We start from the raw sequence: 18,727 nt of genomic DNA, 5'->3' as shown, positions 1-18,727 counted from the left end.
AGGCTACACAGCTGCTGCATCGATGAGCTGCTCTATGCTGCAGTATATGTTGTTTGCTGCTGAGCAGAATCATTTTGTGGCTAAAACAAACATTGTTACATCAATTTCTAAGTTATGTGAAACTTCTGTTAAAATTATTTGAACGCTCTGAATCAGTCCAGTACCGGTACTGGTCCACATTCTCAGGGGAGAAAGACTCACCTGGTATAAATAAAATTTTTAGCTATTGGAGTAATGCTTAAGAGAAATTTATTTCATCAAAGAATGTCATGAATATGTGTGTAGGGCTACATCGATTGCAGTTTTTTTCGCTGATCCCTGGTTACCGACCTTTAAACAGCCTGACCAGCTGATTTTGATTTTAGCTGATATAATTTTTTTGGTCTGAAATGTCGCTGCCTAGCTGCAACTGTATCGATAGCAGCTCTTCTGTTCAGTGTTTGTAGCTTTTGGCGCAGCTCCACTCCTGCTAGTAGTAGCTTCGCCATTTAGTTCAGCGTTAAACCGGCTGATGGCGGTGCTGTGATTCACTTTGTCTGGTGTCTGATTTTATAATATTTTATGTTTTATTGAGGATTTTTGTACATATGTTTTGGCAGTTCTGTGATCATGTTAAAGCAGCAACTTATATTAAAAAGTGTTTTATTTCCGTCTGGATGCTGCTGCTTCCATGGAGGACAACAAAAAATCGCTCTTATAAACATGTAATTACTAAAATCACGATACCCTGACTTTGTATCCCTCTGAAAAATGAACCCATTTAAATAAAGAAATCCCTCCATGTGTGATACCACGATAGAGAGCATTCATTTTATAGCGTTAACACTGGAGCTGTAAGTGGTCCGGTATGAAACGGGTGTGAACAACGGAACCATAGCATTTTTAAATTTCAATAATCAAAATACCGAAATTGTTTCCTTTGTTTTAATATGTCAGTCTGCCTTTGCCCCATTGATACGCCCTGCACCTTAGCGGGTAATAAAAAAAAAAACCCGTCGCGCACTATGGCAAAACTCTGAAACATGAGAAACTGAATATAAAACGGAGCGACGAACTAGATGTGAATTATGGCATAAAAACAGAGAATCCGACGCTGAACAGTGAAAAAAATCAACACATGATATGAAACACATGATGATTAGGAGGCGCAGCAGATGATGAGATTACTGAGCGTCAATAAACGATAAAATAAATCTAGCAACAGGAAAGAAACTAAAGTGGACATAGCAATAAACCAAGAGAGGATAATACTAATCAAAGGAAACTAAATGGAAATGAATGAAGAACAAAATGCAAGAATAAACTAAGAAACTAAAGTAAATTCAGAGGAATAAACTGGTATGACAAAACCTTTCGAGCAATAATTGATACAGAGGACTGTATGGCAAGAATAAACAGACACTATTTCCAGATAAAAGGTAAAATATTGTTGAAGTGCCATGGGTTTGTTGAGACCACATCTAGCACTGAGAATAAATATGTCTTACAGACCATAACAGTAAAGAACTGATCACTTATTTATGTTTTTAATTAGATTTGATGTATTTATTTCTTCAGTATTATTTTTCATGTCAGTGTTAATGTCATGAGGCTGACGACTCCATGACACTTTCAATTTGACTCATTAGGATTTGATTAAGAACCAGATTTGTTCTTTGTAATTTCTGTCCAGTAATATTTAATCAATAGACAGGTCTATATAAAGATATAATCCATGTTTCTGTCTATGGCATTAAAAGGACCTGGAACTTTTGTTTTCTGCACCACCAGAAACCGACAGAAACACTGAAGAGAAAATGAGCTATGATTAATGTAGTTACAATTCTATCAATGTTTTAATGTTCCAGAGCTCAGTCGTTTTGCAAATAGTTCAAAGTTTAAACTGGCATTGCTGTACATTTTTTATCTGGTCATTTTGTATATTTAACAACTAGAAAATGGCAAGGAACAAGAATATTTTTCCACTCTGATTGGCTGCTGTTAGGCCTACCAATTTTAACTTGAATGTTCATTAAATTTTTCATAGACGACTGTGAAAATAATTTCTATTCCCATGACTTTTTGTTCTCTGGGAAATTATCTTGATGATAAATACAGAAACGAGCATAAAAATCAAAACATCTACAATAGTGATAGTAATATTAAGGATAAAATAGTCAGTGCAAAGTAGCCTGCAAATTCTTTGTTGGGGGGCAGTGAGGGACCTGGATAAAGGCTAGGGGGGCGCCGGCCCCAAAAAAGTTGAGAAACACTGATTTAGTTGGTATTGTTGCATGTTCTAAATTACTTGCAAAAACATTGACTGAAAGGACTCTTATTTAATGTTGAGGGATTTTTGCCTAAAAGGCTAACCTTTAGGGCACAGACATTTTACATTTTGTTTTGAGTGGAAATGTACTGAAGTCTTATTTAAGTTTGAGGGTTTAGCTTCTTAATTGTATTGTTAAAAGCAATTGTTTGCACTATTCAAAGACACTTTTTATTAAACTGTGGCAATAGAAACGGCATAGTAAATTTCTATCATAACTATAAGTTTCAGGCCAATCACGATCCCCCAAAATTAAGGAAATCGGCACCCAGAAATCAACTGGTCGATATAAATCTTTCCTGTATTATACATGTATATAATGTAAACAGCACTACTAGACATGCAATAAGCACTGTGTGATGACCTAATGATCAGACTGCTGATTGCAGCCAGTCCACATTGAACTAGAGATGCCCCGAAACCAAATTTCGCTTAGGGCCCCATGGAGGCTTGAGCCGGCCCTGTCTGTTCTTCGCTGTAATTGTTGTAGGTCCCAGGTGGAGGGACAGGCGGGCAGATCTAAATAACCTGTTTTAACAGGAGAAACGAGTGAGCCAGAGGAGAAGGTGATGCTGTGCTGGTAGCTCTCATCCGAATGGAGGGGAGATTTTTCCGCACAGAACTGTTGCACCGTCGGTCCCGTCATGTCCCACGTCTGCCATCTAGTGGCGCATTTGTGCTACTGCGTGACATTGCCCCAAACATTTCAAAACAGGGTAAAATCCTACACGAAGATCACAATTTAACCAAAGAAATGCAACCACACTTTGTTTGGTCACATAAACAATGTGGGGGGCACATAATTTCAATGTTTGAATTTCAATTCTTATTTCTAGAAATGCCTTGTGGTTTGTACAATTTATTAAATAAAATACAGATATGTGTTAATCAAATTCTTTTGGTGCATTTCTCTGATCAGATTCAAAATTTCATCAGAGTATTTAAGGCTTCACTCTAAAGAAGTTATAAAGTCTGTCAGTTTGCAGTAAAAATACCTACCTACCTACCCACCCACCCACCTACCTACCAGTGACGTGCGGTGAGGTTCACTGCTGGTGAGGCACTGACTTAAGACTTAGACACCATGCACCTTGCATGTTATTGGACGTACGGAAATTTCGCGCAAGCATACAATGCTGGAGGGCAAAACGACTAATCTTTTACATGCCATCCATAGCCGCGTTAACTCAGTGAAACTTAGAAATGTAAGTATTGATTTTGTGCTATGATCCACAGCAAAGTTATCTGTATTCGCCAAGCTATGCAGATTCGTTGCCATAGCAACTGACAACAATGCCACTTCATATTTTAGGATTTAACACCAAAAAACATTCAAGAATTTTGCACACAGAACAGAACATCCAGTCTGTTGTTGTATGTTTTAGGCTTAATGTTTAATTAATAAATAATTGCTGTGATAGATTAGCTACCGCTTCTACTTTACTGAATTATTTAGACATACAAACTGCCCACAAAACGCATATTTCATAAAAAAAAACATCTTATTGCTGTCTTACCTTTATGTATCAATGAAATCCATGCACCGCTAATTCTGCACAAAAATATCCGTTCATCCAAAGCCAAGTCTATCCTCAGCATGTCTTTTCTACTCCGTTTGAGAATCATCAAACTGTCTCGAAGCAAAACCTTCAGCTCCGGTGTTGGTCTTCCTTTAGTTATTATCTCCTGCTTCAACTGAAAATCCACTTTAGAAAACTGTTTAAGAAATGTAGTCTTTCATGTTGACGTCGGAAGAAAGGAGAAAACAAATATATCGCTGTACTTTACTTATTTACTGTGTGGCTAGCTCCATGGCTAGCTCACTGTGTCTTACTCTGCAGTTGTGCGGTCACAATATCTGGGATCATGAGCGCCCCCTGACATGAGGCAAGAGAACTGCCTGCCTCCCCTGGAGTCTGTTTTCTGTCGTTTCTGATCGCTCCTCCGCACACAAAACACGATACACACACAGTTGGTGACAAAAAACACTGTACATTATATACATAAGCGAAATGATGGAAAATCAGTCCATATATTAAATGTTTTTTAGCCATTTCATTGCTGGCGTACAGACAGGACGAACATGCTCTCATAGAATGGCAGCCAGTGTAGTTAGCGAGAGGTTGTGCAATCCCAGGTGAGGCTCAGCTCGCTGCTGCCTCACCGGCTTCGCTTCTGAGCATTTGAATGGGAAAATGCGAAAATCCAGCGATTTTGAAGAAAGAATCATCAAAATTGGTTAAGCTAAGTAAAAAATAGATACTTTATAGGACAAACCACAGGGTGAAAATAGCAATATAAATGGTTTTATTATTATATATTATTTTTCCATGACGACAGGGAAGGCTCTGCCTCACCTGCCTCCCCTGACCGCACGTCACTGCTACCTACCTACCTACTTTTATTTTTTATAATAATTTCTGGAAACCTATGTTAAAAAGTCTTCTGGTAAATGGTTTTTGTACAACGACCTTTCATTCCTGTCTCGGAAAGCTAATTGGACTATAAGGGATTTTAAGAGATTTTTTTTTATTGATTTTTTCACCATAATCCTCATTATGCCATTTAATATAGTTGATTGGTGGAACTCTGTTATATTTGTAGTGAAGAATGAATAGTAATCATGTTTCTTATGCACTTTTCAGCTGCTTGAAAAAACAAAACAGATTTTACATTTTTCAGTCTATATCAAGAAAATACACAGGCAGATGAAATTAAGCTGCAATTTTATTAAGACTCAGAAGTCATTGTGGTGTTTAAACTAGGGGGAGACGTGCACACATTTGATGATGATGATATGGAGGAATTAAAAGGTGCTAAACTCATGGAAATAAAGAAGCGATACACAAACTCCATTCTCTCCAGCTCATAGACAAACAGGAAGACATTTAATGCACATCTGTGGATTCACACATTACATTTTCATCGTCTCATTTTCATCGTCTCAGAATCCAAAATGTCTTGTCTCTTACTTCTGACATCAAGTTTTTATACAGTTCCAGCTCTACTGTTGTGCATTGAAAAGCTTTGACCAATGGCATTACTGGACCTCGCTTACGTAGCAATTCTGGCTCCGTCTTACACTGGATGTGTGTTGGAAGTTCAGAGAATTAGGGGTTGACCTCCTGGAAATTAAATCTGCTCCATCAGAAGAACTATTAGTCAAGTTGTTGGTTTCTTATCTGTCCAAATACAGATTCTTTCCCAGTCCTGGCCGACTTCCTCGCACGCAAGCAGGAAAAGACATTTGCCAGAAGTTTCTTGCACAACAACTTAACCTTTCCCTCTTTAGTGATTGCTTATTCCACATCTCTCCATTCTGAGTTCCTTTCTGACTTCTAGGTCAGATTGACCCAGTACATTTGACACAGTACATTTCTTTCCAGTCAAAACATATCTTAATGTGAATCAACCAACAACATGCCTTTTAGTATAGTTATATTCTTCTACACGAACACAGGCTTTTGTGTTAGTTATCCTACGTTACTTGGCGTCTTTCGGTATCTGTTTAACAAAACAGTAAAAGGAGGAAAAAGTAGAAGAGAAAGAATTTGATTTGCCATATACAGCTTTTCTTCAGATATTATTTCAGCCCTGTCACTCGCAACTTAGAAGTTTCACATGAATGTGTCATCCATCAGAGATCATTTTCTGGAGAAATGTTTAAAGATTCATGTAGAGGTGCATCTCTACATCAGAATAACATTGCTAAGTAAATTTATTTACTGGTTTATTGAATGAAGGCAGACGTGTATCAGTTTCTTGAAAAAGTACAATATTGTATAAGACGGGTGAAAACTTATTTTGAGTACAGAGTGGTTTGTTTGTTTATTGCTTCTTTGAATGGGAACAATTGTTGAGTATACGTAACATTTATAGCCTTAGCTAATTTGCAATGCATCTATCCAGTCGGCAGACTTTAACATACTCAGTCAATGTTAAAGAAGCTGGCTGCACAGAGCGTTCTGTGCAGCCAGAACGCTCTGTGAAGTTTATTAACGTGAAGTTTACTGGAAGAAAAAGGGTGGGATAGAAGAAGACTTGCAAGGCGTGGAGTTAGTGCTTCACGAGCTACCAGACATATCCATGAATGGGCAACAACTAGCACTTTACTTGAGTTAAGCCAGTGGAACCCAAAGTCTGGTTGGAGACCCCACTTTGGGTGTTGCAGCTGAAATTGAGACTCATTTGACAAGACAACATATTTCCAATTTGTCGCTGTCCAATTTTGGTGAGTCTGTGTGAATTGTTGTCTCACTTTCCTGTTCCTACTTGACACGATTGCTTGGTGTGACAGTTTGCTGTAGCCAATCTACTTCAACATTCAGTGTGTTGTGTGTTTACAAATGTACATCAACATTATTTGCTTAATTATTTATCTTTATTTTAGTCTGCCATTCTCCCCTAACATCACCAATGTATATTCATATACACTCATCTACTTCTCACTGACCATCTTCATTTTGTCTAATTTCTTTCTTAGTTTTTCTAAATAATGTCTTGTTTCCATGGAATGTTCTTGTTTTATGAACTCCACCAATTTCCACAACATGATGCTCCCACCACCATACTTAAAGTATTTGCAAATGATAAAGACACTCACAAAGGAAGAATGTTTGGTAACACTTTATTTGAAGGGGGTTGAATAAGACTGTCATGACACTGTCATAAACATGACATAACACCTGTCATGAACATCAATAAAACTTCATGAATAGTTATGACTGTTGTCATAAAGCATCATTCGCTAAATAATGACACTTTTAATACAAAGTTGACATTATTCGAAATGTCTTCATTATGGCAACTTGTCATTAATCCAGACAAAATGTCTTCGTTATGACAACTTGTCATTAACCTCGCCAAAAATGTCTTCGTTATGACAACTTGTCATTAACCAAGAAATCATGATCTGACATAAATTTTTATAAAAGTATTACTGATTAAACTTTAAAAATTAGCTGTATGTAGTAACATTATAAAGCTCTGCCATGTTGTTTAGTCTTAATTTTCTTAATTTAATCGATCCTAAAGTTTTACAGCAAGATGTCTACAAAGCACTTATGAACTTAGCATTTGAAACATTATTTAAGGCTGTTTTAACCCTTGTGCATGCGAGGACTGAGGCAAACGTAGAGAACTGTGGCAAATGATAAAAGTTTTACGTGTGTGGGGTCGGTTGGTATGGACCCCATTTCTAAACACAAAGGCTAAGTAGTGCAATACACCATCTCCACCAGGAGAGGCAGTAGTGCACGAACAGGCGTGCAGTGTGTTGGTGAAGAAGAAATCTTCCATATTGTGGTGCAAACCTAACACAAGTTATAACGGCCAGACCTCCAGTTTAAAAAGAAGCCGAAGTTTGATACCTAATTAATTACCTAATAAATACATATGAGGTATGTGTCTTATTAACTTTACATTTTCTTTGAGAAAATAACATTGACTATGTTCTCTTTCTCTGTAATGTTAGCTATAAGCAATTCAAGCCCATCCTACCTTGCTGTAAGTTAATGTTAGCTAAAGTTATTAAACACAATTACTGTAACGCTAGCCCTTGATATTAAATATATTTTAAAGACAGGCAAATTTTTCCCCCCGCCCCCCAATTTTAATCTAGCAAATTAAAAGCTAATATATTAGTCAAAGTTATCCTTCATGTGCATTATTTAGCGACTTGGCTGATGTGACACAGTGCTTGTGTTCTTTGCTTTGGCAAGTTTAGCCACGTGAAGACCCAGGCTAGCCTAAGGACACATGGTGGGGAGGACAAAGTTGGCTAATGAAGACATGCTACGAGTGTGGAGGATGATAAGGATCAGCCACCAGAGAAAGAAGTTCCTGTTTGACCAAAGATAAAGAAGCAGATGAAATATTCCCCAAGAAAATTAGGTAAGTCGTTTTTGTGTTAATATTTTCACCATGTGAAGTGGGGTGGGACAGCCAGGTAAGTGGGGAATGGGGAGCAGGAATCAACATTCCTGACAGTTTTAGTTGTCAGTTTTAGACAACTAAAACTGATGTTAAATCTATTTATTTATTAATAAGCTTCTTGCAAACAACCCTAAGTTAGATTATCTGGTTAGAAATAATTTAGAATGCTCATTAAGTAAAAAGATGCATTCATGTGCCTTAAACTGTATGTTAAATGATGCATTCGAATAACAGTGGCAGTCTGTCTGAACTTCTGCCAGACAAATATTTGATCAGAATAATTTTGTTCAGCTCCAGTTATTATTCCACTTGTACTAAGAAATAATTGTATTACACTTTATAACAACCAGCCATGTTAACTAGGCATTTGTCTGCCAGTCTACCATTCTGACAGTGTGCAGCAAGGGACATTTTTGAAATGGTATTTAAATAAATGCTGGAATATGATGACATTGTTTTTTGTTTTTGTTCTTTTTTTAAGTGACCACAATGAATTGAGTCATCACCGACTATGAGAATGTCCAGAAGAGATTCACCAAGTTTGAATTCATGAAAAGGCTTTCGCCATGATTAACTATTGCAAGAACAGCTGTAATTTCTGAGCATTTCTGGACACCTTCAAAGAGCTGCTTCCAGGAAATGAAGACAAGAAGAAGATCTCCTGTTTTCAGAGCATTACAGGAAGACTATTACGAAGGAGATGGCTGACATAATCAAAGCAAAAAATGTTACTGTTGAAAGAACTTATTTTCTTAAGTTAAAGAATAAGTAATTCTGTTTTATTTTACCAATCAGCATTTCAGAGTAACAATATACTGACCAGATGTTAAACCCTCTGTTATCTTAAAACAAGTTATCTTTTGTTTTATTCCAATGTACAAAGGGTTTGTTCTACAGTTATGATGGTAGTTATAAATAGTCCAGTGTGTTTCACTTCATTTGAGGTAAGACTTAATATCAATAACTCTGTTAGCATTGCATTTGACACTGTGATACTAAATTACATCTTTATAATTGTTGCTACTAGCTTCAATTTACTTGAGGTAAAAAGTTACTATTAATGACACTTAATGACTTTGTCATAACTGTTGTAACTTGTTTCACTTTACTTGAGGTAATAGTTAATATTAAGGACACCGTAGTGACACTTAATGACTTTGTCATAACTGTTGTTACTTGTTTCACTTTACTTGAGGTAACAATTAATATTAATGACACTGTAATGACACATTCATAATTGATGCTACTTGTTCCACTTTAGTTGATGTAAAATAAATTGTTAATGAGTCTGTTATTAAATCATTTGACTGTGTAATAAAGCTTAATGAAATCTTTATTGCTTGTCCTACTTGTTTTGCTTTATTTCAGGGAGTGGAAATATTAATCATTGTTTTGTTAAAGCTTTTGCTAGTGTAATAATTAAATCATTATGACTACTATTATGACAAATTTATGTTAGATCATGATTTCTTGGTTAATGACAAGTTGTCATAACGGAGACAATTTTGTCTATGTTAATGACAAGTTGTCATAACGAAGACATTTTGAATAATGTCATCTTTGTATTAAAAGTGTCATTATTTACCGAATGACGCTTTATGACAACAGTCATAACTATTCATGAAGACTTATTGATGTTCATGACAGGTGTTATGTCATGTTTATGACAGTGTCATGACAGTCTTATTCAACCCCCTTCAAATAAAGTGTTACCAAGTTAACTAATTTAGAAATTCTTCCTTAACATTGCCTTCTGGGCCTTTGACTTGCATTCAGTCCAATGCTGTATGAGTAATAATCAGCCAAATTCAATAGAAGTCAGTCGTTCACATTGCATAAAGCACATGCATCATACAAAAGGCATGATGAACAAACACTGCATCACATTCTTTCAGACGCCTGCACAAAGAAACATTTGGTTGCTCCAGCCTCACTGCCCATCTGTGCATGTATCTCAGTTGTTATTTCTTGATTATTTTGGGCATTTCAGAAGATCATATTTCACATTGCCGGTGTGGTCCACCACCCTGCGAGAATTCAGGCGCCAATAGAAAAGATCTCTGCAGAAGTAAATGTTGCCTGAAAGAAAAACGTTGATGTTACAACCACCACAATGTATGCCATGTTTTGTTGATGTTTGTGCATTTGTGTTCCTGAGCTTAGTTGTAGAAGGCATGTTTACCTTTTTGCTGGAACACATCATGAGCATCATTAGGAACACCTCCAAAGGTGGCTCCGGTATATTTGGGGTATCCTTTGTCAATCATTTGGGTCTTGAGATCAAACCTGTAGGGATCAGAGATAGATTGAGATCTACTGTATGTCCTTTAACAGGATGGGTTAATTTACAGATCTTTTGTCTAAAAAGGGGGGGCAATTTCTAGTCACCTCCAAAAGTTTTCTCCACTGAAGAGAAGCACTTTGCTCTTCCCTCTATACAGCGCTCCCTCCACCTTCTGTACACTTGGGGGCAAACCAAGCTTCTCAATACTGTGGGGACCTAGCACACTGCTTCCTGTGTACACCCAGAACCTGGTTCCTAATGTAACAATAATAATGATTAAAACTCTTTGTCTAACATTTCAGTGCTCTGATAAGCTCTTGAAGGAACACTCCTTACCTGAAAAGAAGTATAATTTTGTGGTCTGAACATCCTCAAAGGCAGAGTCAATGACACCAGGTAGAGCTGGCCAACTCTGAGAAATGGAAAATGGTCCTGTTCGACCTCTGTCTGTCTTGCTTGATACCTTCCAGAAATACCTGTCAACCAGAAATGCAAGATTAGCACCTCGATAGGTTATGTTTCTAGAGCATAAGTAGAACTAGCTATTTGCTTACCCATCTTTGAAGAAATGCAGATGTTTCTGAATCACAGTGATGGTGTCAAACTTGAGCATCTTGCAGGGGTCTTTGGTGGGATCTACAATTGGTAAGACTGTCACAACAGATGAACTAGTCGGATTAGGTATTACTGTGGCGTTGAGAGTAGGACCAGGGCCTGTTTTATTTCCTGCAAAATATGGGAATGTTCTTTAAGACAAAGTTTTCATGAGTTTGACGAGATTTATTGTGAAAGAGTACTGGGTTGTCAGCTCACCGTAGAGGAACTGAATGCCATCAATGTCGTCCTGATCCAGGGAGAAATCCTCCACATATCTGTACAAGGGGAACATGAGAGCGTTTCTAACGTTGGAGTGATTCAAACCCAGGCCGTGTCCGAACTCGTGGGCAGCCAACAGGAACAGGCTATAACCTGGAAGATAGCCAGTTAGAAATTTCATAAATCTCATAAAATGATAAATGCAGAACAAATTCTTGCATTCGTGTCGCTCACCCAGGTCAGGACATAAACCCAATTTCTTGTCTCTATCATAGTTGTCAGTGGTGGCACACCACAATTTGCCGTCTGTCCTCCCCTCTCTAGTACATGAGTAGTATACCATTCCCCGAAATACAAAAGGAAAGTGGCAGGGATCTCCATCTGAGCTTGTCACATTTACGGTAGTATCTGGACAAAAAGAGACAAAATAACTGTGGTTATTCAAAGCAACAAACCACTGTGTTAGGACTTTCACACTTTTGTGTTTTCTGTTACCCACCACGGTTGGGACAGAAGCCAAATTTCTGGTCTCTATCATAGCTGTCAGTGGTGGCACACCACAATTTGCCGTCTGTCCTCCCCTCTCTAGTACATGAGTGGTATTCCTTGCCCCGCGACACAAAAGGAAAGTGGCAGGCATCTCCATCCGAGGTTCCTCCAATTACAGCAGTGTCTGGACAAAAAGACACAAAATAACTGTGGTTAAACAAAGCAACAAGCCACTGTGGCAGGACTTTCACACCTTGTGTTTTTTGTTACCCACCACGTTTGGGACAGATGCCATATTTCTTGTCTGTGTCATAGTTGCTAGTGGTGGCACACCAGCGTTTTCCGTCGTCGCGACCGTCGGTGGTGCAGCTCTTATACATCCTACCCTGGAAGATGAAGGGGTAGACACAGGGGTCTCCATTCGCGTTTCCGTCAAATGTGAACAAGACTGTGAGGATTACAGTTGAAAACGTCATTGGATGAGTTCCAGTTTTACTTTACAAGCTCATAAACATAATTTATAACTTCAGGCTTGTAATTTTTGTCATGCTTACGTTCAGTAGGGCAGAGGCCGTATTTCTTGTCTGTGTCGTAGTCGGCTGTGGTTGCACACCAGGGTATGCTGTTGTTTACGTCTTCAGTGATGCAGGTGGTGTACGATCTCCCATGGAAAGTGAAGGGGAAGTGACATATGGCACCTCCCGCATTGCCAGAGTAAGTCTTCACCACTGAGAAGACAGATTGGATTGTGTGTTAAAGGAAATCTGTCCAAAGAACACCAGAGGAAGGAGGAAGTAGAAGCACATGATTTCTGAGGTGTAGTTACCATTTCCTTTTCCCAGAGTCCAGTATTCATCATTGTCAAAGTGGGCGTCCACAATAAAGTTCATACCTGGAAGAAAGGTGTGAGCTAGAATGCCACCCTTACCATCAAAGGGAAATCCATCCCCGTGGTCTAAAGAGAACATGAAGCAGCTCATCAATGTTTGATTTTCAGAATTCAGCTTCTTAATTTGTTATAGTGCAAATGTTTGACTTAGAAATGTAAAAAAGACCACATACCACCTGTTTCAAAGGAGATCATGATGTCTGCATCACCTTGAAGAAGGCGGGTAAACGTCAGAGGAGTGACATCACTCCACACCTTGAGGGCTCTTGCAAAGACATCATCAGTCACAGTGCTTTCCATGTCAAGAGAATAGTTCAGGATCCTGAAGACACAGTGAACTCAAAATGACTATCAGATCTAGTCTGATGAAAATTTATCAACACTTTTAGTCCAGGTCGGTACCAAAATGCTGTTCGTCAATGTCCTTGGATGTCCAGTCAAGGGATCCAGGTCACGGCACCAAATTGTCGTGAAAAAAATTACCTAACACTATTCAGGTGAAATCACTCAATCAGGTTTATTCATATATTGTGCACAATACAGAGAGTTTGTGGGACAATCAATAATGAAGTAGTTCTGGATGGAAAGCTCTGCCAGGAAGAGTCAACACAAGTTTTATATCAAGGATAAGGAATTCAAAACAAATGGGTGAGACAGTCTGGTTCTCATGCAGCTGTGGGATACAACTTGCAACCTTGTACACGTAACCCATGTAACATGTAGTTATTTTGGTGAGAGTTCACAAGCATTCCATAACCTACCAAGGCAAAAACATTTGTGGTGAAATCACACAAGGCACAGGGTAGTATGTCAATTTTTATTTTTCTCTTGATTTGCATGTTTTCCAGCAATTTAAGTTATCATTATTTAAACTTCCCTTTGCATGCCATAACATTAACCAATGCCATCTGAACATCTATGATTTTTTCTTTGTATAAATGCTATTTAATGCTATCTGAAACTCTGCCTTAAAAACCAATTTATTAACAAGCAAAAGTTTTTTTTTATATTACAAGGACATATTTGGTAGAATAAACAATCTCACTCTGTAATCATTAATGTAATGACACATAGTATTTCTTCCTTCCACTCACCTGTATGTAATATCGTTATGGTCCCATTTGTGTATCCCGCCAGCTACGAGGTAATTGGCCACATCAGGAACACCACAGCGAGGTCGCTTCATGGCATTCAGTGTCGGCTTGTCCAGTTTTCCAGTCTCCTTCAGACCCATCTGTCTCTGCATCATCTTCAGAGCCTTTGCTATGGACACCTTGGACTTGAAGTCACCGTGCTGCTCCGTCCCCATGTAACCAAACTTTTTCAGATAACTCTGTCAAACAAGACAAAACACATCAGAGCTCAGCCAAACACTCCCATTCTCAATTTGTGTAATGTCACACATTTCTAAATTGTTTTCATAAAAGACGTTTGTAGCTTTAATTTAGAGAGTAAATATTTCCATTAACATTGTGATATCAGTCTCTATTCAGGTAATTTGTTTCCCCCAAACAACTTTATTAAAACTTCATTCTGGGAGTCTCAGACTAAGAAAAGAAGAATAAACCTTCTGCCAGTGTTGTAACACTTGAGATCGGTCTTGGTTTCACGACCATGTTTTGATGGTCTCGGTCTTGTCTTGGTCTCGTGCGCTGAGGACTCGGCATTTAATTTCAAGACATCAAAACTGCAACTGTGAAAATATCACTAAACGTACAGCATAGTGTCCAGCTTATTTGTTAACATCTTTGTTTTCAGTGGAAAACGCACTGATTAAAATCCAAGCAATGATGTGTTTCTGTTACTCTCCCTCCACTCCCCACTCTTCACTTGCACGCGGCGCTCTGAGAGATTCGCAGTGGTTTCTCTGAGCAGTAGAATATATCTGTCTAATCGTCAGTAATAGAACAGCGCTCCACACATAATAAGAAATCCGATGGCCACAGCTAACTCAGCAGCACTTTGCTTTCACAGACGGTGGGGACAACTAGAGCGAGGGTATGTTTTCTACGCTCCTTCACCTCACATACTTTACTTCTTTCCCCGCCCCACATACATCTTTCAACCAGACGGCTATTTGTAATCCATAGATGGGGCACAGAAAATGTTTGGGCATTATCTTTTTAGGGATGGCACGAGACCATTGCAGATTTGTAGCACAGAGATGGAAGCAAAGTAGAACAAAGAGTTTGTTCTCCATTTGATATTTGTAAAATCCATGAAGTATTTAATATCTAGGTGTTTTGATGGAAATATGGATCTTTCAGATCAATTTGAGAAGCAATTTTGATCATATTTCACATTTTATCGTGTAATGTAGCGCGGGGGGCTGGTTTTGATCTTGACCCAGTCTTGACATCCCTCGGTCTTGGTCTTTACTTGGTCTCAACATCCCTCAGTCTTGGTCTTGACTTGGTCTCGGGTTAGGTGATCTTGACCACAACACTGCCATCTGCTACTCACTTGTGCCAGTTCCACATCTGCCACATTTTTGACGATGTTCCCTGGGGAGGTGACAAGGACCGACTTGACAGGACGGCTCCATCCGTTCTGCACGCCTATTCCCAAAAGTAAACACACCACTAACGCACAGCACCTCATGGCGAGCTCTGCTGCGGCAAAAATGCAACAAAAATGCTAAAACTAACTTCAAAGACAGAAAATCAAGTGTGAACCAAAGTCAAAAGAAAAAAAAATCTCATAATATCGGCAAAGTTTCCACTTCATTGATGTCTTCTGTGTTTTGGAAGTTGGTCCCTGTTGCTGCCTGTCTGACCTGTGCTGCTGGTTGTTGTTGTAGATGTTGTATTTATACAGAGTAGAGTCTTAGTCATCAAACCCTCGCTCCCGCCTACTGTAACATCAGTTCTGTGCAGAAATTTACAGGCTGGGGGAATTTCTAAAACATCCACAGGTAACACTTTATTTGACGGGGTGTGAATAAGACTGACATGACACTGTCGTAAACACTTGTCGCAAACATGAATAAGTCTTCATGAATATTTATGACTGTCATAAAGTGTAATTCGGTAAATTATGACACTTTTAATACAAAGTTGACATTATTCAAAATGTCTGTTATGACAACTTGACATTAACCCAAAAATCATGATCTGACAGAAATTTGTTAGAAAAGTATTACCGATTAAACTTTAAAAATTAGCTTTACGTGGTGATGTTATATTGCTCTGACACTGTTTACATTTCTTAAATTAATTGATCCTAAAGTAGTGCAATACACCATCTCCACCAGTGAGAGGCAGCAGTGTACAAACAGGCGCACAGTGCCTTGGTCTTCTTTGTAAAGAAGAAATCTACCATCTTGTGGGCCCCATAGACAAGAATTACTCATGTTCACGACAGGTGTTTATGACAGTGTCATGTCAGTCTCATTCACACCCCGTCAAATAAAGTGTTACTCATCCACATTTATTTCATACCTACTAACTAATGAGTGGATAATAAGTTGATGTTTTTCTTTCTTTTAAACTTTTTCCATGTAAAGTGTGACTATTTTCTCTTGCACATCAAACATTTTTTGCTTCTTTGTATAGCACTGCTAAGAAAAAGCTCCTTATTAAGATTTTGCTTCTTACTCTCAGACAGATATGTAAAAAAAAAAAGTAACCCATGTATAGCAGAATAAGAAAACTGTGTTCTGATGCTTTATGTACTCAGTCTCTTGAATGTCTTTACTTTTGTTTGATTAATAGCAATAGTGATGGAAACTTTACTCAGTTTCATTAAATAGACAATGAATAAGAGATTTTAAAAAGGGAATAAAACAGCTACCAAATGAAACAAACATTATTATTAAGTTTTTTCTCACAGTTTCCCTACATCAGTGTGTGTTTGGTCTGATTTTTGAGAACTATCTATCTCCTCACTGTAGCTGTTGATGCTATAGTCCACTAACTTCACTCAGAAATTACCCAGATCATAAATTATGACGCATACTTGTTATTTAACAGCATATATTACCTCTCATGTTTTGGTGATGTGCCTTCAAAGTGTCTTTCTCATGCAAGTTTCTTCCCATATATTTCAATAACATTTCTCTTATTAAAAAACAATTTGTGTGTTCAACTATGAACTTGACAGATAAAAATAAGAGCATCACTATTGTGGGTGATGCAAGATGGATATGTAAGATGCATGGTGGTAGACAGGGCCGACCCAAGGCAAAAGCAAACCAAGCAGCCGTTTAGGGCCACCCCTCAGTTGAGCTGATTTTATTTATTTATTTAGTAATAATTTCTATGTCATTATTTTATCAAAGGCACAAATTTCAATATGAAGTGATTTGTTTTTACAAAAATATATATTTGATAATGTATGTAGAAAACATTATTTTATGGATTAAAAAAATAAAAATTTCTGGGGCCCCCTGGTGGCCACGGCAGGTACCGCACACTTCACCGGTAACATGAGCTGCTGTGCAATGAGCAGAGCGCATCCAAACATCCAAAGCTCCGGTCATAAAAAGCAAAACGATGTCTCAAAAAAGGACTTATCCTTCAAGGAGGGAAAAAACAAAAAGATCAGAAAAAAGCCAAGATAAAGGTTTGTTTTGATGTGACTTGGTAATGTAATGTAATGTAAAAGATTAGTAAAGCTACTAGCTTGATGGCAACCTGGAACGGTCCAGTTCAACACCCAAACATTTATGCTAGGCTCTTTGTCTTTGTGTGACACTGAGTTTAAACTTTAAATGAGTTTATTCTCATGGTTGGCTCTATATATTTCTGAAGTATTTTTGGCTTCAAAACGCTGTGTTTGATAACGTTTGGTAACAATAATTAAAATTTCTCGATGTTTGACATTGTGTAGCAAAAGGTTTTTTACGTCAGGCTACACAGCTGCTGTATCGATGAGCTGCTCTATGCTGTAGTTGAGGATATGTTGTTTGCTGCTGAGCAGAATCATTTTGTGGCTAAAACAAACATTGTTACATCAATTTCTAAGTTATGTGAAACTTCTGTTAAAATTATTTGAACGCTCAGAATCAGTCCAGTACCGGTACCGGTCCACATTCTCAGGGGAGAAAGACTCACCTGGTATAAATAAAATTTTTAGCTATTGGAGTAACGCTTAAGAGAAATTTATTTAATCAAAGAATGTCATGAATATGTGTGTAGGGCTACATCGATTGCAATTTTCTGGCCGATCCCTGGTTACCGATCTTTAAAAAGCCTGACCTGCCGATTTTGATTTTAGCTGATATAATTTTTTTTGGTCTGAAATGTCGCTGAATATAGCAAGAAAGCCAGTGAGTTGAAACAGTGGGGTGAATATTGTTAACTGTAAATGTGGAGGCCTGACCTGTTGGTTCGGTCTGTCAGTCAAACCTCTCACTGTAGAGCAGAAGAGGACGGAGGCTGATTTTTAAACCTTTGCTGATAAATATTAAGATTAGGGGATAAAATGAGCTTCGTAGTCATTTGGGTTTATTGTGTGTTTATTTAGGATTCTGTGTTCTGTTGAGTCTCCTTGTTGTCCCATCTACCATTTGATCGTCCCCAGCTGTCTGTTGTTTCTCCTGGAATGAGAATCAATGACACTATATTTAATTGTCATCTGTTTTAATTAATAAAATGATTTCTCTAATCCTGGTTTATGTTGAACGTCAGTGGTTGTGTTGAGTTTTCTTTTATGTCATAGATTTGACAATAAAGACATTTGATGTTTTAGTGTCTTGAGAGTGCAGTGCGTGTTGGGCCGTTTGCTTTTTCTTGGATTTCTAATTGGCTCTGATCCCTTATTTGGATACATGTTGAATTTTAGTTCTGCAACAGGATTAAATCTGTTTCTGCTGGGCAAAACTGATATATCTTTGCTAATCAGACTACAAATAATAGTGAAACTTTCTAGAGTCTAAGTCTAATTCATAAAAAACACCATAATCTACAATTAAGAAAACCAGTAACAAACATTACATTGTGATGGGTGCCATCATCAATACACATCAAATATATTGGTCAATGTTCATTTTATTTTGGCCAATGAA

General features: G+C 38.0%; 1 protein-coding gene across 1 annotated transcript; it reads right to left on the bottom strand.

The window, feature by feature from the left end:
* Positions 1-10,214: 10,214 nt before the first annotated feature.
* Positions 10,215-15,640, bottom strand: LOC106913372 (matrix metalloproteinase-9-like). Its single transcript, XM_088007548.1, has 13 exons — positions 15,184-15,640; positions 13,815-14,053; positions 12,894-13,042; positions 12,658-12,786; positions 12,386-12,559; positions 12,106-12,279; positions 11,842-12,015; positions 11,340-11,495; positions 11,081-11,252; positions 10,863-11,002; positions 10,631-10,781; positions 10,425-10,528; positions 10,215-10,321 (listed from the first exon to the last, which is right to left on the bottom strand). The coding sequence occupies exons 1-13, from the start codon at positions 15,319-15,321 to the stop codon at positions 10,215-10,217; spliced, it is 2,007 nt and encodes a 668-aa protein (XP_087863674.1). The 5' UTR covers positions 15,322-15,640.
* Positions 15,641-18,727: the final 3,087 nt, after the last annotated feature.

Source organism: Poecilia mexicana, unplaced genomic scaffold, assembly GCF_051168715.1.
Source record: "Poecilia mexicana isolate PSO_F unplaced genomic scaffold, ASM5116871v1 scaffold_7, whole genome shotgun sequence".
NCBI lineage: Eukaryota > Metazoa > Chordata > Actinopteri > Cyprinodontiformes > Poeciliidae > Poecilia > Poecilia mexicana.
This window is presented reverse-complemented; position numbering and strand designations above follow the sequence as displayed.